This window comes from Daphnia pulicaria, chromosome 1, assembly GCF_021234035.1.
Source record: "Daphnia pulicaria isolate SC F1-1A chromosome 1, SC_F0-13Bv2, whole genome shotgun sequence".
In the NCBI taxonomy this organism is placed as follows: domain Eukaryota; kingdom Metazoa; phylum Arthropoda; class Branchiopoda; order Diplostraca; family Daphniidae; genus Daphnia; species Daphnia pulicaria.
The window spans coordinates 34,661,146-34,674,233 of NC_060913.1; the positions used below are offsets into that span (position 1 = coordinate 34,661,146).

Genomic DNA, 13,088 nt, shown 5'->3' on the forward strand with positions numbered 1-13,088 from the left:
CTACACAAAAACATCAAAAAGTCGAAATTTCGGCTACCCCCTCTCAGTTTTTTTCAAATATCTCCTAAACTAAAAAAGCTAGGCGATTGCCATTTTCACCAATCGACTTAGCAAAAAATTTTACAAAAAAACCCAATCTTTTTTTTTTAGGACCCCCGGTGATGATTTCCGCAAAATCGAAAACCCCTCAAAACGGTCTCTATGAGTCGCAGACGGCTTGTTAAAATTATTTTAATTTGAGTTGAAATTAATGATAACCCTACCAACTGAATCAATAATTTCTGCAGAGAGTTGGTTGGGCAGTAAAAGCAGTTGAAGAAAAAAGGTCGATCGAGAACATCACAATTGATGATAGGTAGCCAGCAGCAGTCATGATGCGACATCAGTTGATAAATCTACTGAGTCTACCTACTCCTGTGAAGTTTTTAAAAGTACTTTCACCGGAAAGCCAGTCAAAGAAGTCACTAAATCGTGCATATTCGTCGAAAAGAAATGCTGTTGACGGATGATCGCTGTGAAAACTGTGTACCTCCAAACCACCGTCCAAAATACAAGAAGACTTCTAAAAAGGTCGCATCGCACTATCTTTCTGCATCGCAAATAAGTAACTTCCGGGTCGCATCCATTGAGATGTTTCTTAAAGTGTCTGCATTATTATTTATTATATTTCTTAAATCTAACCCAGGGTGCAAGGTGCCAAGGTACGTTTTTAATAAAAACAGCAGTTTTATAAGTGATTTTCCACTCAAAAAGACCGTTTTTGGGGGTTGGAAATCATCGCTAGAGGTTGTAAAAATAAACAAATAGATGGAATTTGTTCAATATTGTTCTCCAAGTCGATTGGTGAAAACCACAATCGCTTAGCTATTGCCGTTTTTGAGATGTTAGCAAAAAACTGTGGAGGGTAGCCGAAATTTGGACTTTTTTTTCATTTTCATAGTTTTTTTATACTCGTCTCAGAAGCCGAGATATTAACGATTGAATTTTGGAAAAAAAGCATCCAAATTTATTCGTTTTTCGGCCATGCTGGGCTTCATTCTATAATCAACCTAGCGCTCGCGAAAACAACATTTCCCCCTATTTGTCTTTAGGATCAATTGCCCGGTCTCCCTCATACGTCAGCATACACCAATCGAGAGGAGGTATCTTGCTGTGCGTCGATCCCTGGATCCAGTATGAAAAGTTAACAATCCACAAGGCAGATGGCGACGAAACGGAGCGTTTCACTATCGCTGTTAATCAATACTCGGAAAATCTTATTAATTGAATATTGGAGGTAAAAGAAACATTTTTAAATCAAAGCTTATTCCTAAATAAATTAAATATAGCAGCCTGCGAATACTAGGGGATATATTTTTGCTGAATTATGTTTATCAATCTTTTTAAGAGATTATTCGTTACTCAATTATTCAATGTCTGTCATGAGCGCACGATAAACACAAAAATTTTCCCAGAATGATCAGTCTCTCTAGTGGTAGGCATAGCTACTACTTGTTGAGAGACGGGAAATTTTTGGGTTTCTGTCTCTTTATTTTTATTATACCCCTAAACTTTAACAAACCAACACATTGTAGTACTTACAATGTAGATGAACTCTTTCTTCATCTTTTAGTTAAAGCCAGAAGGGCGTAAGTCAAGCGGCTATTTTTTCATAATTGAAAAAAAAACGGGCCCTTTTTTGAGAAGCGCCATGTGGAATGCACGGCAAACGCCCGAATTTTCGCTCGGCGAAACCGTACCCCTCTCCAAAAATCTTATCATTACAGCAACTAAGTTGCTAATAAAAAAATAATAACTAAAGTCGCGTAGCGCCATAAGACGGCATGCTAAAAGCGTCAAAGCGTACCCTGTACCAACTTCGCCGGTAGGTACTTTACGTTATAATTCTCTTCGTACCCCAATCCTTCTTACTTCTCGATCTAACAGCTCCAGAACCCGACCTCGTTCGAGCTCTCTCCTTCCTCGGCCGTCACCTTCCCCCCGTGCCCGTATACTGCCTTTTTACTCTACTTTTCTCTCATCATTGGTTTGATCGTCACTACATAGATGCACCTTATGTCGTCTTTGTAAATTATTTACAGCATTGAATCAAAAGCCTTATTTATAAATTTTGATGCAAATTATACCTTGTTGTATATTTTCAAGAATTCTAACTTCGAATGCTTTCTGCGTTGTATATTTTACTATTATTGTGTATATCTTCGACCGTTTCTCAGCATACACATTCGTTTCATAGATGGAAAACTATAGCATGCACACGCATGCACATTATTATTCAAACACAAATCCAGGTTAGAATGATTGTGTCTAGTGTTATGGAACTGTCATACAGGTTCCATAGGCTAGTGCGATCGTAGCGACCGCTACTGTGATTGTGGTAGCATTTCATTTTTATTGTTAGTAGTGAAATGCTACTTTCATCAAAAAGTAGTTCAATAGTAGCAGTGTACTACTATAAAGTAGATCCTCTACCTTATACGTAGAGGACGCTACTCTTTAGGTTGTGAAAAAAAATGCTACTTAGTGCTACTTAAGGGAGTGCTACCAGATAAGTAGCACCCAATGAAATTAGTGTGCGGGTCTCCCGCATTTTAATACGAGCTTCTTCCACATGTCTATTCTATTTGCTGAAATAATACTATATTGCTGATAAAATTAATTATATGTTTTGATACTTTTTGAGTTAGGAAATGAAAAAATTTTCAATCTGAAAATTTTTCTATGGTTTGGTTATCGGAATTGTGCAGTTGGGACTTGGAAATTTTTCGAGATTGAAAGTTTTCTCTTACATTCCATGAAATGTTTCGCACTCAAATTCAAATACGTTTAACTGGTGGTCTCCGAGTACCCAAAAAACAACATTGAGAGTGTGGGCGGCAACTTGATACACCTACGTCGGTGTGCAAATCAAACATTCGTCCACCCAGGTATTCTATTCAAATACGGGGCAAGGTATTCGAGTCTTCGAATACTGGGGGGGGGGGGGTCTTAAGGGGAGAGGCCAGCCACGGCCCTGGTCGACCGATGTGAAAATGGTATTCGAAGATGGAATATCCGTCGTAGAGGGTTAGAATATCCCCTGAAAACTAAGAGTGACTCATTCTTTTGGGGGTATTCGAGGGGTATTCGAACTAGTAGCGTTTTGATTTTTGCTACTTATAGTAACAGAGGAGGGTATTCTATTAGTAGCATGTCTGTTCTAGAATAGGGGTTCGAATATCCCCCGATTACCCCCTATTCCAAGGGTTTTAATGGGAGGGTGAAGATCAGAAAAAAATTTGTGGGTCGTCCGGATATAAAACTCGGGTCTCCCGCATTCTAATCCGAGCTACTTCCACATGGCTATTCTGTCTGTATTAAAAAGCTGTATTATCGATAACGTTCTTTATATGTTTTGATACTTTTGAAGTTGGGACTTGGAAAAATTTTCAATCTTAAAATTCACTTCGAATACCCCAGGGTATTCGAAGGGTAGGCTAATCTAATTTGCATAGGGTTCTTCTATGGGTATTCGATGCTTTCGAATAGGGTTGAACCTATTCTAGACCTGTTCTAAGCAAGGGTATTCGAAGCTGGAATATCCGTCGTATAGGGTTAGAATATCCCCTGAAAACTGAGAGTATATTGCTGTTTTTGAGATATAAGCAAAAAACTGTGGAGGGGTATAGCCGAAATTTGAACTTTTTTTCGGTTTTTGTGATGCAGTTTCCTCGTCAACTGCTGCACTTAAAAATATTCTGTTTATTTCAAAATGATGGGACCTATTAAAACCATTTTCATGGTTTTTTTTATACTCGGCTCAGAAGCCGAGATAAAACGATAACGATTGAAATTTTGGAAAAAATTTCTAAAAATTTCTTTATTTTTCGGCCATGCCGGGCTTCATCCTATAAGCCAAATAGCGCTCGCGAAAACAAAATTTTCCCCTTTTTGCCTTTAGGGTCCGTTGGGGTGGTCATCCTCATAACGTCAGCCTACATCAATCGAGAGGGGGTATCTTGCGGGTATCTTGCTGTGCGTCGATTCCTGGATCCAGTATGAAGAGTTAACAATCCACAAGGCAGATGGCGACGAAACGGAGTCGTTCGCATTCGCTGTTAATCAGTACTCGGAAAATCGTATCAATTGAAAATGCTTAGAGGTAAAAGAAACGCTTTTACAAAACATCATTCGTAAATAAATTAAATGTAGCAGCCGCGAATACCATATTTGCTGAATCATGTGTTTTCATTTATTTACGTTACTGAATGTCTGTCATGGGCGCACTGGTTAATGTTATACTTTCAATAATCGTTAATTAGGAAATTAGGAATTATTCTGATGCTGGAATATTTTTTTGTTTTTTGTAAACTATTATTGACAGTTTTTTTTTACAAAATCTTCTGTCAAAAAATAAAGGTTCGAACAAATCATCAGTAGATTCCGTTATCTGAGCCACAATTGAGTTGCAAAAGCAGAGTGGCGCAGCGGAAGCGTGCTGGGCCCATAACCCAGAGGTCCGTGGATCGAAACCACGCTCTGCTAGATCTTTTATTTAAAGATAGAAAAGCAAGCTTATCAGCTCGCCGCGAAGGGATAGTCGTAAGCCAGTTGAAAACTGTCTTAAATGACAAATTCAGGGCCTATTGTTAAGTCGGATTTATTCACAATTCACACTTTTCTTCACAGACGTTTTGGTCTTTAAACAGGATGTTTCTGTCACAGTTCAATATCCTTGCAAGTTATTTACGTTAAGTTTGCTCAACTCATATTTTCCTATTTTTACACATAAAGTTCAATAATTCAATTTAAAAATAACTATCTTTTTTTGTTTAGAATAACGTGTTAAGTTTAAAATTAATTCTTAACTTAACACGTTATTTTAAACTTAACACGTTAAGTAAATGACAATGGAGTAGTTGGACATCCTGCGTTGTGTATTCTCCGCAAATGCGAAAATCTCATTTGTGTCCAACTCGGTCTGTGTCGCCTACAGCGTCTTATGGGAGAACCAACTTCTCCTCGGTAAAAAATTTGTTTTCTTATCTATGACTCTGATTTTCCCCCCTTTTCTTCCAAACAGTTAATACTTTATTCATTTCTCTATTACCTAATTTTTATTTCTATCCCCAATTCAATCTGGTTAATTTTTAATCAATTTTTGTTTGTGACTGGTTTTTTTGTTCGTCTCCTGTAGCAGACGTTTCTAGACGTTTCTAGACAGAATCGACCACGCTACGAACGAAATTCTTCTGCTACAGGAGACGAACAAAAAAACCAGTCACAAACAAAAATTAATTAAAAATTAACCAGATTGAATTGGGGATAGAAATAAAAATTAGGTAATAGAGAATTGAATAAAGTTTTAACTGTTAGGAAGAAAAGGGGGGAAATCAAAGTTATAGGTAAGAAAACAACTGTTTTAACGGGAAGAAGTTGGTTTTTCCATAAGACGCTGTAGGCGACACAGATCAAGTTGGACACAAATGAGATTTTCGAATTTGCGGAGAATGCGCAACGCAGGATGTCCAACTACTCCATCACGTTAAGAATGGAAAGTGGAATTTAAACCTAAGGTGAAAAAGTTGTAGTCGCCACCGCAAGATGTCACCAGTCATTAAGTGAAAAAGTTGTAGTCACAACCGCCAGATGTCACTAGTCGTAAAACAATTATTTTAGCAGTTTTTCATTAATTACAGGAGAACTTATTAAGTAAATGGAATTATTTTTGTTCTGGTCGCACCGCATATTTTTTGTGTAATTTTTAAGACCAAAAAGTCTGAAATCTGTTGTAAAACGCCCGAGCTATGGAGCGTTACATACAGACAGACAAAGTGACATGGCTTTTTTTTTTCTGCGTATGCGATTATTAGCTTCGCCCTTCGGGCTCGCAATAAAAGGACAATTTCTATTATTGTTGATTTGAAATGGCAAGTATGTATATGTGGTATATGATTGATGGTTTCTAAATGGTATTTAGCAATTGGTCATCACTTCTCTCCTCTCGACAAGATGTTGAAGAAGGGTTAAATTATGCAGTTTTCTATAATTTGTTGTTCAAGTAACCGTTGTGTTGAAGACGGCTAGTTTTCAAGCGAAAAAAACAAAAAGAGTTGCTTAAATTAATGTGTATTGTATTGTCTGTGGTAGACGTTTATTAAACCGCTCAAAAAAAACGGTTTTTACCAAGAAAATAGTTAAATAAGTGTGTTGATTAATTTTGAAGAAGAATTACCATATAAGTCACTACAGCGCCTATCAACTGCAGTAAAAATAAATAAAAATAAATAAATAAAATTATATTTGTTTTATTAGGTAAATGATGAGGCACTCACTGCTGGAATGAGATTAACCCCAACGTCGAACAGCCCAGCAGCCGACAAGCGGACCCGTCCTTCATCAATTTGCATCAAGACAGTCATCACCTAAATTTTTTGCATAAGAATCGGTGAAAAATGACAATCAGTATCTCTACAACAGATATAGTTTTCAAAGAACATTAGACAAAACTATAAGGAAACCGAAACGGACCGCAATTTTTTCAGCCGACGTCCGGTAAAATCTGGAATGTGACATTCTAATTAATCGTTCACGAAGAAAACAGACCTGAAATAGAAAAATTGTTTGTACATCGAAATATTCGATTTTAAAATTTATTATGCGGAGCCTGTGGATGTACCTGATTAACGGGCATGTCTGCGGCAAAGAGTAGAATTAATATTCTAGTCCCTTCCGTAAAAAAAGTAAAAGGGAAGAATAAACTATAATTTTCCAACACATCAGTTCTATGAACAAAATAATAAATGGAGAAAAAGGATGTGCTAATGACCGAGACAAATTTCATTATCAATAAAATTAAGACAGGGACGGAGAAAATGTGATTCAATTCTGATGAAGCATGACAGAGGTGGTCAAATATCAGTGCGTTGCGTCTCAAGATTTTTAAATTCTCCGCCCTATATAATATGGACAAAGAATTTCTAAACTTGAAAAGCTTATTTCAAATGGAGTATATAATTATAAATTAAATGTCATACCCGATCAAATTTCGTTGATCTTCAGCACGATCCGTTTCAGAATGCAATAAAATCATTTGCATGTAGTGCGATATTATGTAATAACACAGATATATTAAAAGAGGTGTGCATTCAATCAGTATGATAATTAGCGCCAGCAGGAATAATATAATTGCTACTAATACGGCGGACGGATTCTCTGGTAAGACGGACGGCACAAGAGGCATCACCACGATCGTACTGCCCATAGTCTATATGCGTCAACCAATAGCAGTAAAATTAATTAGACTCAACTTATTGGTCTTGTCTGCCACTGAGTAGATTGAAAAAATTATACGTTTACGAATTATGAACTAACCACTGTGAGGATTATAGTAAAGCCGATAAAAAATCTTGTCGTAAGCGAGCTCTTGTGCTGCGCCAGGAATTTCTCTCCCAATAGCCCCTCGACTTCTTGCACGGCTTCGACAGCAACTTGCAGCCGACGGTAGCGCATCACGATCCAGCGAGACAATAATAACTGAATAAATGTTCCGTATGAGTTTACCGCAAACAGAATATTGACGGTGATGGGTAGACTTCGATCGCTGGATAATTTGCCCGGTCCATTTTCTGAGTAATAGTAGCCCGTGAGGCACATACTTACGAATTGAAAAGCTAAAATACATGTGAACCACCAAGTGGTGTGATGTTTCAAAGAGAAGGCGAATCTTGAAAATTTGTTTGTAATTAAATTGTTTTCTATCATGTAAGGAATCATTCCGCACGCCTGGCAGAGACCAACAAACGGACGTAATTGTTCGAATACCGACATGCTGAAATTAAAGAAACTGAATGTCCTTTAATCACACTAAACAGAAAATGCGGACAATAGAGCCAATAGCCCAATGAACATTGAAGCTCTTGTATTGAGTGTTAACGTGTTTATACCGTATTATAGGTGTAACCATGGAAATATCTACAGTTTACAAAAAACAGAATGCTACGAGTCTAATAATTTGCTAATGGGTTCCAGAGGTTACTTGATTGACTTGTAATAGAATAATCATAGTTTCTATTCTACATTCTTTTCTAACGCTCTGAAATAACTAATAAAGTTTCATGCATGCTGGCTGCCAAACTTTTGGTATCGCTGATTAATTATTTTTCCGGTAATCGAAATATTGCCCTTTGATAAGCGATTATTTGATTTTAACACCGAATGTGCTTTATTTGAAAAATAAATTTTCAAATCCATACGATTTCATTAATATCTTAATTCTACATTCGAACTTACAGTGGGCAACAAATCATCTAATTTGGACTATCATTTACCAGTAGCTCTTCCGGATTCTTCACATCGCTCTTATTTAAATAGACTAACCGCACCCAAAGTAGATCCGCAATGATAATCAACTAACACGGAAACGACAAGTGAAGATGATCTCTACCCACAAAAGCAATCAAATTATTTAATACAAATGAAAATATCCAAAATTGCAGGAGTAGACTGTCAGCAAGTCTTCAAATAGATGTGTAGTCTTAGCATTGAAGAAACCATTGCAAAATGAAAGAAAGAACTATGGAAACTTGGTACCACAAATGAGGGGTTCAACTAAACATTAAAAGCACTAGACAGGACTGAAAATGTTAAGAAATAGTAAATAGAAGCAGGAAGCTCAACAGAAAAGATTTTATTAAGGTAACCAAGACAAACAGTTGAAATATTTTGGCCTTCATTTTACTGAATCATAATTGTCACCATTCAGTGTCACCAATCCAGCAACCTAGAAATAAATAAAATGGTTAGGTAACAAAAGATCTATAGTGGGGAAAACCAGACTAACTTAGAAAATTCAGTATTAAAAAGCTCGTAATTTGATAGTCAACATCATGATCTGTCAAATATTAGTTCATCATTGACCAAGAAAAGGATTTTAAAGAAATATGTTAGTCACCTTATGTATAATGTCATCTCTATGGCTATGTCAATCAGGGAATCCCTCAATAGAAGTCACCTATAGCAAAAAATCTTACTATTAATCTCATAAATAAGTGTAGTATAAATAGAACTCAATACAGGAGTCAGTATTAAAAAGCTCGTAATTTGGTAGTCAACATTGTGATCTGTCAAATTTTGATTCATCATTAATCTAAAAATACTGAAGTTAGTAGTTAGAAATGAACAATTACCTTTTTCTTCACATTCCCTGACAAGACTACATAAGAACAGCAAACTTGGACCACCCGAGACCCGACCTAGTCCAAAAGTTACCTAGGATAGTAAATAAGGGAAAATGTTAGCCCAAAATCAACGGTAACATAAAAGAATATTGATTTACGGGATAAAATATTAAGAATCATGGTAAACATTATAATTATCTGCCAATAATTTTTCATCACAAGGAAGCATAATATTTAGTTAACATAAAGAATTATTTTACCTGGTAGCCAAAACCACATGTTAACTCATGTCTGCGGGATGAGACTTTACCTAAGAATGAGCAATTAAATAGTGTGTTGATGAAATTAATATTAAAACTTACAAATTTAGGACTTCAATTGTTGATCACTTTGTGAATAAAGGCATCTGTGGAATATTGAAAAAAAATTAATCCATTTCTAGACCAAGGGGAAACATTAGTAATCGTTTTAATTGGCTAGTGTTCAGTAGAAAAATAGGTCAACAAGGTTGTTCAGTATAGCGTATAATAAAGCATCACGACACTACAACAGAAACAGATAAATGGAATCAATTCAAGTTAAAACATTACCATAATTTCAAATTTCAATCACGTGGAGCCATAGGAAAAGAGTCAAATGCCATCTTTTCCCAGTAGAACTTCGATGCTTCACGCTACCAAGTACCAACACACACAGCAAAGGATTTTTTGATTTTTTCATGGTTTTCGTCCGCTGAGTCCGAAGGGCGTGTAGGGTCTCTAAAATGTGGAAACCAAACGCGGAAAGCCATGCAACTACAACGAAAACCTCCATGCGGAACTGTAGTAGAAGTATTTGGTAATTTGGCTTTGTGAAAGTTCCTTAAATTACGTGAAATAGGTAGTGCTTATCAATGTCATAGTGATTCAAAGAAAATGAACCCATACAAAATCTTTAACATTCCTTCCGGATTTCGGATAGAAAGCGCTGTATAATACATTAGATATATATACATTTAAAATAATTATTTCGCTAAATGTGCTTTGATTATTTTCTACACTTTTTAGTGTTCTTTGATTGGACAACAAATTTGCCAATTTTTTTGTACATAAAACTTGGCTCTCTGCATTGACTTTTTGGCGTTTTGGTCATTCCGCTTTTTAGTTGCCCAGAAAACACGCAAATTAGAAAGTGACGACGTACGAAAGAATAATAACCAGCAGAGGATAACAAATGTGTCTGGTGCGTGTGTAAAGAAACACTGCCTTATAACAAGCCCCACCCACCCTATATCATATGCTCTGTTGGATGTTACAATACACATCGCTCTATCCGTCAACCAACCGCCTGAAATAATCCCCAACGTGTCAAAAAAGGGAAACATTATAAGCTAATGTCCATATAAGGAGCTCTTATTTGAAATACAATCGCTTTCGATCTGTAATACTAGACAGGAGGTATTAGCTCCAGCATGTTGTTGTTGTTGCACTTGCTTAATGTAGCAGGTAATAACAAAAAGACGGGATCGCATTAGTCGGATTGTCTTACATTTCTTGTATTGAAAACGACAATCATAAGTCATTCTAATTAGTCTGACCGGAGGAAGGCGAGTACATCAATCCAGCAGTCGCGAAGCACTTGTCGTAAATGTCTCGGTTGAAGTCGGTGCAGACTTGGCAGGATTTTCCGGCAACGTCCGTCTTGACCGCGAACAAGCGGATGGCGCTTTCGATTTTGTCAAAGATGTTGTCCAGCTCCCGCGAGTTCCAGTGATGGTAAACGATTTCCGGCAGCAGCCCCTCATCTGGAAAAACTCTCGATCTTGCCGGAAGTAAGTTTTATCGGCGGCCGCTTCCGTTTGCGGCTCCGGGATCAAATGGTTGGACATGACGCACTGGGCGTATCATTGATAGCGATCCTGGCGGAAACTGCAGGTCGTGTTGTGGGCCCTGTTGGCGGCGGAGCTTTTGCACCTGCTGTGGACGAATCCCGCCAACGCCCACGGCTCGATCGATTCGTCCAATAAAGTCGTGACTACAATCAGCCGTGATTTCGAGAGCGGCGGGTACATGTTGAGCCATTCCAAAACTGTTTTCGTGTCCAATATGCCGTTGAGAAACATTTCGATGGGCGTCGGTGGTCGACGAGCAGTCGGGCAAGGTGCTGGAGCACGTACCGGCACGTTCCGCTAGGACAGGGTTCCCTCATCGGAGAAGGTGGTGCAGTGAAACAAGGAGGCGTCGATGATGGAATGCAAGGCCGTTGTTTGCATGTGGCGACTGGGCAAGGTGCCACCAAAGTCGGACAAGAAGTTCTACCAGCAAGAGCGTCCAGCTGTTTATTAGCGATTTGGGCCATTTCCTTGACAGCTGCAATTATGTTTCCATTAGATCCGGGATGATGAATATAGAGCGCCAGCCGTAAACCGCATAGACTGTTCCGCCCTAAATGGTCACCAGGGCGACATAGACCAGCAGGACAAACAATCCAATTGCCAATTTGCTCACTTCCGCTTCTGCCCCGTCATCATCAACGGAAGGCGTTTGCTGGGATGGGGCCTTATTGAAATTCGCCTTATTGTTCATTTTCAATAGATTTACATCACAACAGAGGGAGAGATACGAGGGAGCTTGTATAGACTTGGGTGGTTGAGAGCTGCAGCTGTAGAGCTGGCAAGGGGTCTCGGTCGTCTGACGTCAACGTTTTCTATATCTGATTGAAAAATTAATCTAATAAGTGCAAGTTAATACTTTTGTTCACATTTTTTTACCCATAAAGTTCGATCAATAATAATGGGTATTAACCAGTCAGTTATTGATTTACGACCTACTTTTCGTTGTAAGGACTCGCCAGGATTATTGCCGCCTATATCAGGTTTTGCCGTATTCTGCAACAGAGTATTCCATTACTGCGTACGGGTTTTTGCGTTATTAGTTCGTTTGATTTTAAATGTAGGCCTGCAAAAACAATTGGATTTGCTAATGTTTCTGCATGGCTTCGCTTTGGAAACGCACAGAAACTACGCAGTCTCAAAATCATCGATCCAGGAAAAATAATATCGGATTCTATTCCTCCTAAAAAAATTCAAAATGGCCCTGTATTTCAATTAATTATTTATTTAGCTTAGTGAATAATACTAGGCTTTGTTTAATTTAACAATATACTACGTGTTAACAAATTGCTTTTTCAGTACAAGTTATGACGCCACTTTTAACAGATTTGCATGATATTTTTCCTAACTGGGTTCGTCAAGGGGATCAGTAGTGTAAGGTCTGCCAAAGTCGTAACATTTGGTGACGCAGACTTCAATCAATTCAAATGAATCAATCAACTCGTCATTTCCCCATTGACCTAGAAGAATCATGCTGTTGTTAAGAATCATAGCGCATTATGTATCTTTTGACAAAGTGATTGTGACTGATGTTTTCGCTTCCCGTAAACTGCATCAAATAGGTTGATTAATTCCCTTATCTGAGCAAAAATCATGTTTTAAAAGCGCTTTCCTAAGATGCAGTTAATGTTCTTTGATTTGGTGATCGTCTCAATTTAAGTTTGATTTTATTTAGACGGAAAATAATACTAACGCTGTTGTGTTTTTGTGTTCTACCCGAGTCGAGATATAAGTAACGAATTAGTGGTTCTTAAAAAACCCACTAGGTTTTTATTTTCTGTAGCCTACGGGAAAGTTTGTTTTTGAAAAGACGCGCTCCATTTACGTCCGCGTTGAGCCGTTGACACTTTTTGAAGAAAAGGACGATGAAATATGGATTCGAATGTTTTGTGACAATGCCCTGAATGACTATTCATGTCCACATTTCTCCCAATATGCATGTAACGGAGCTAGCGCATTTAGAGATTCTGATATTGAGTGGCATTACACAGTCACAAAATGCTCAACTTGAATGCTGGCTTGAAAATCTGCGGCATTTTATTTGCCGGACAACATGACTG

General features: G+C 37.8%; 1 protein-coding gene, 1 long non-coding RNA gene and 2 other non-coding genes across 4 annotated transcripts; 1 reads left to right on the forward strand and 3 right to left on the reverse strand.

Moving 5' to 3' along the window:
• The first annotated feature begins 4,452 nt into the window (after window positions 1–4,452).
• Trnam-cau lies at window positions 4,453–4,524 on the forward strand. The gene has a single exon. It is a non-coding gene; the product is annotated as a tRNA-Met (tRNA).
• Window positions 4,525–6,290: 1,766 nt separating this feature from the next.
• On the reverse strand, window positions 6,291–7,635 carry LOC124322567. The gene is made up of 5 exons (XM_046784285.1): window positions 7,354–7,635; window positions 7,017–7,246; window positions 6,659–6,935; window positions 6,511–6,585; window positions 6,291–6,404 (listed from the first exon to the last, which is right to left on the reverse strand). Exons 1-5 carry the CDS (start codon window positions 7,633–7,635, stop codon window positions 6,291–6,293), a joined length of 978 nt encoding a protein of 325 aa, XP_046640241.1.
• A 769-nt stretch (window positions 7,636–8,404) lies between these two features.
• On the reverse strand, window positions 8,405–9,894 carry LOC124320567. Its single transcript, XR_006913981.1, has 6 exons — window positions 9,749–9,894; window positions 9,521–9,564; window positions 9,419–9,468; window positions 9,168–9,249; window positions 8,933–8,992; window positions 8,405–8,761 (listed from the first exon to the last, which is right to left on the reverse strand). It is a non-coding gene; the product is annotated as an uncharacterized LOC124320567 (long non-coding RNA).
• Window positions 8,826–8,900, reverse strand: LOC124322963. The gene has a single exon (XR_006915214.1). It is a non-coding gene; the product is annotated as a small nucleolar RNA SNORD36 (small nucleolar RNA).
• Window positions 9,895–13,088: the final 3,194 nt, after the last annotated feature.

What these genes read in the sequence shown, in the direction of transcription:
- LOC124322567 (XM_046784285.1), bottom strand. Translation starts at nt 7,635, where the DNA reads ATGTGCCTCACGGGCTACTATTACTCAGAAAATGGACCGGGCAAATTA. An exon ending in TTACTATAATCCTCACAGTG is followed by an intron (nt 7,247 to 7,353) that starts GTTAGTTCATAA and finishes TGACGCATATAG; the next exon opens with ACTATGGGCAGTACGATCGT. An exon ending in GATCAACGAAATTTGATCGG is followed by an intron (nt 6,936 to 7,016) that starts GTATGACATTTA and finishes CATATTATATAG; the next exon opens with GGCGGAGAATTTAAAAATCT.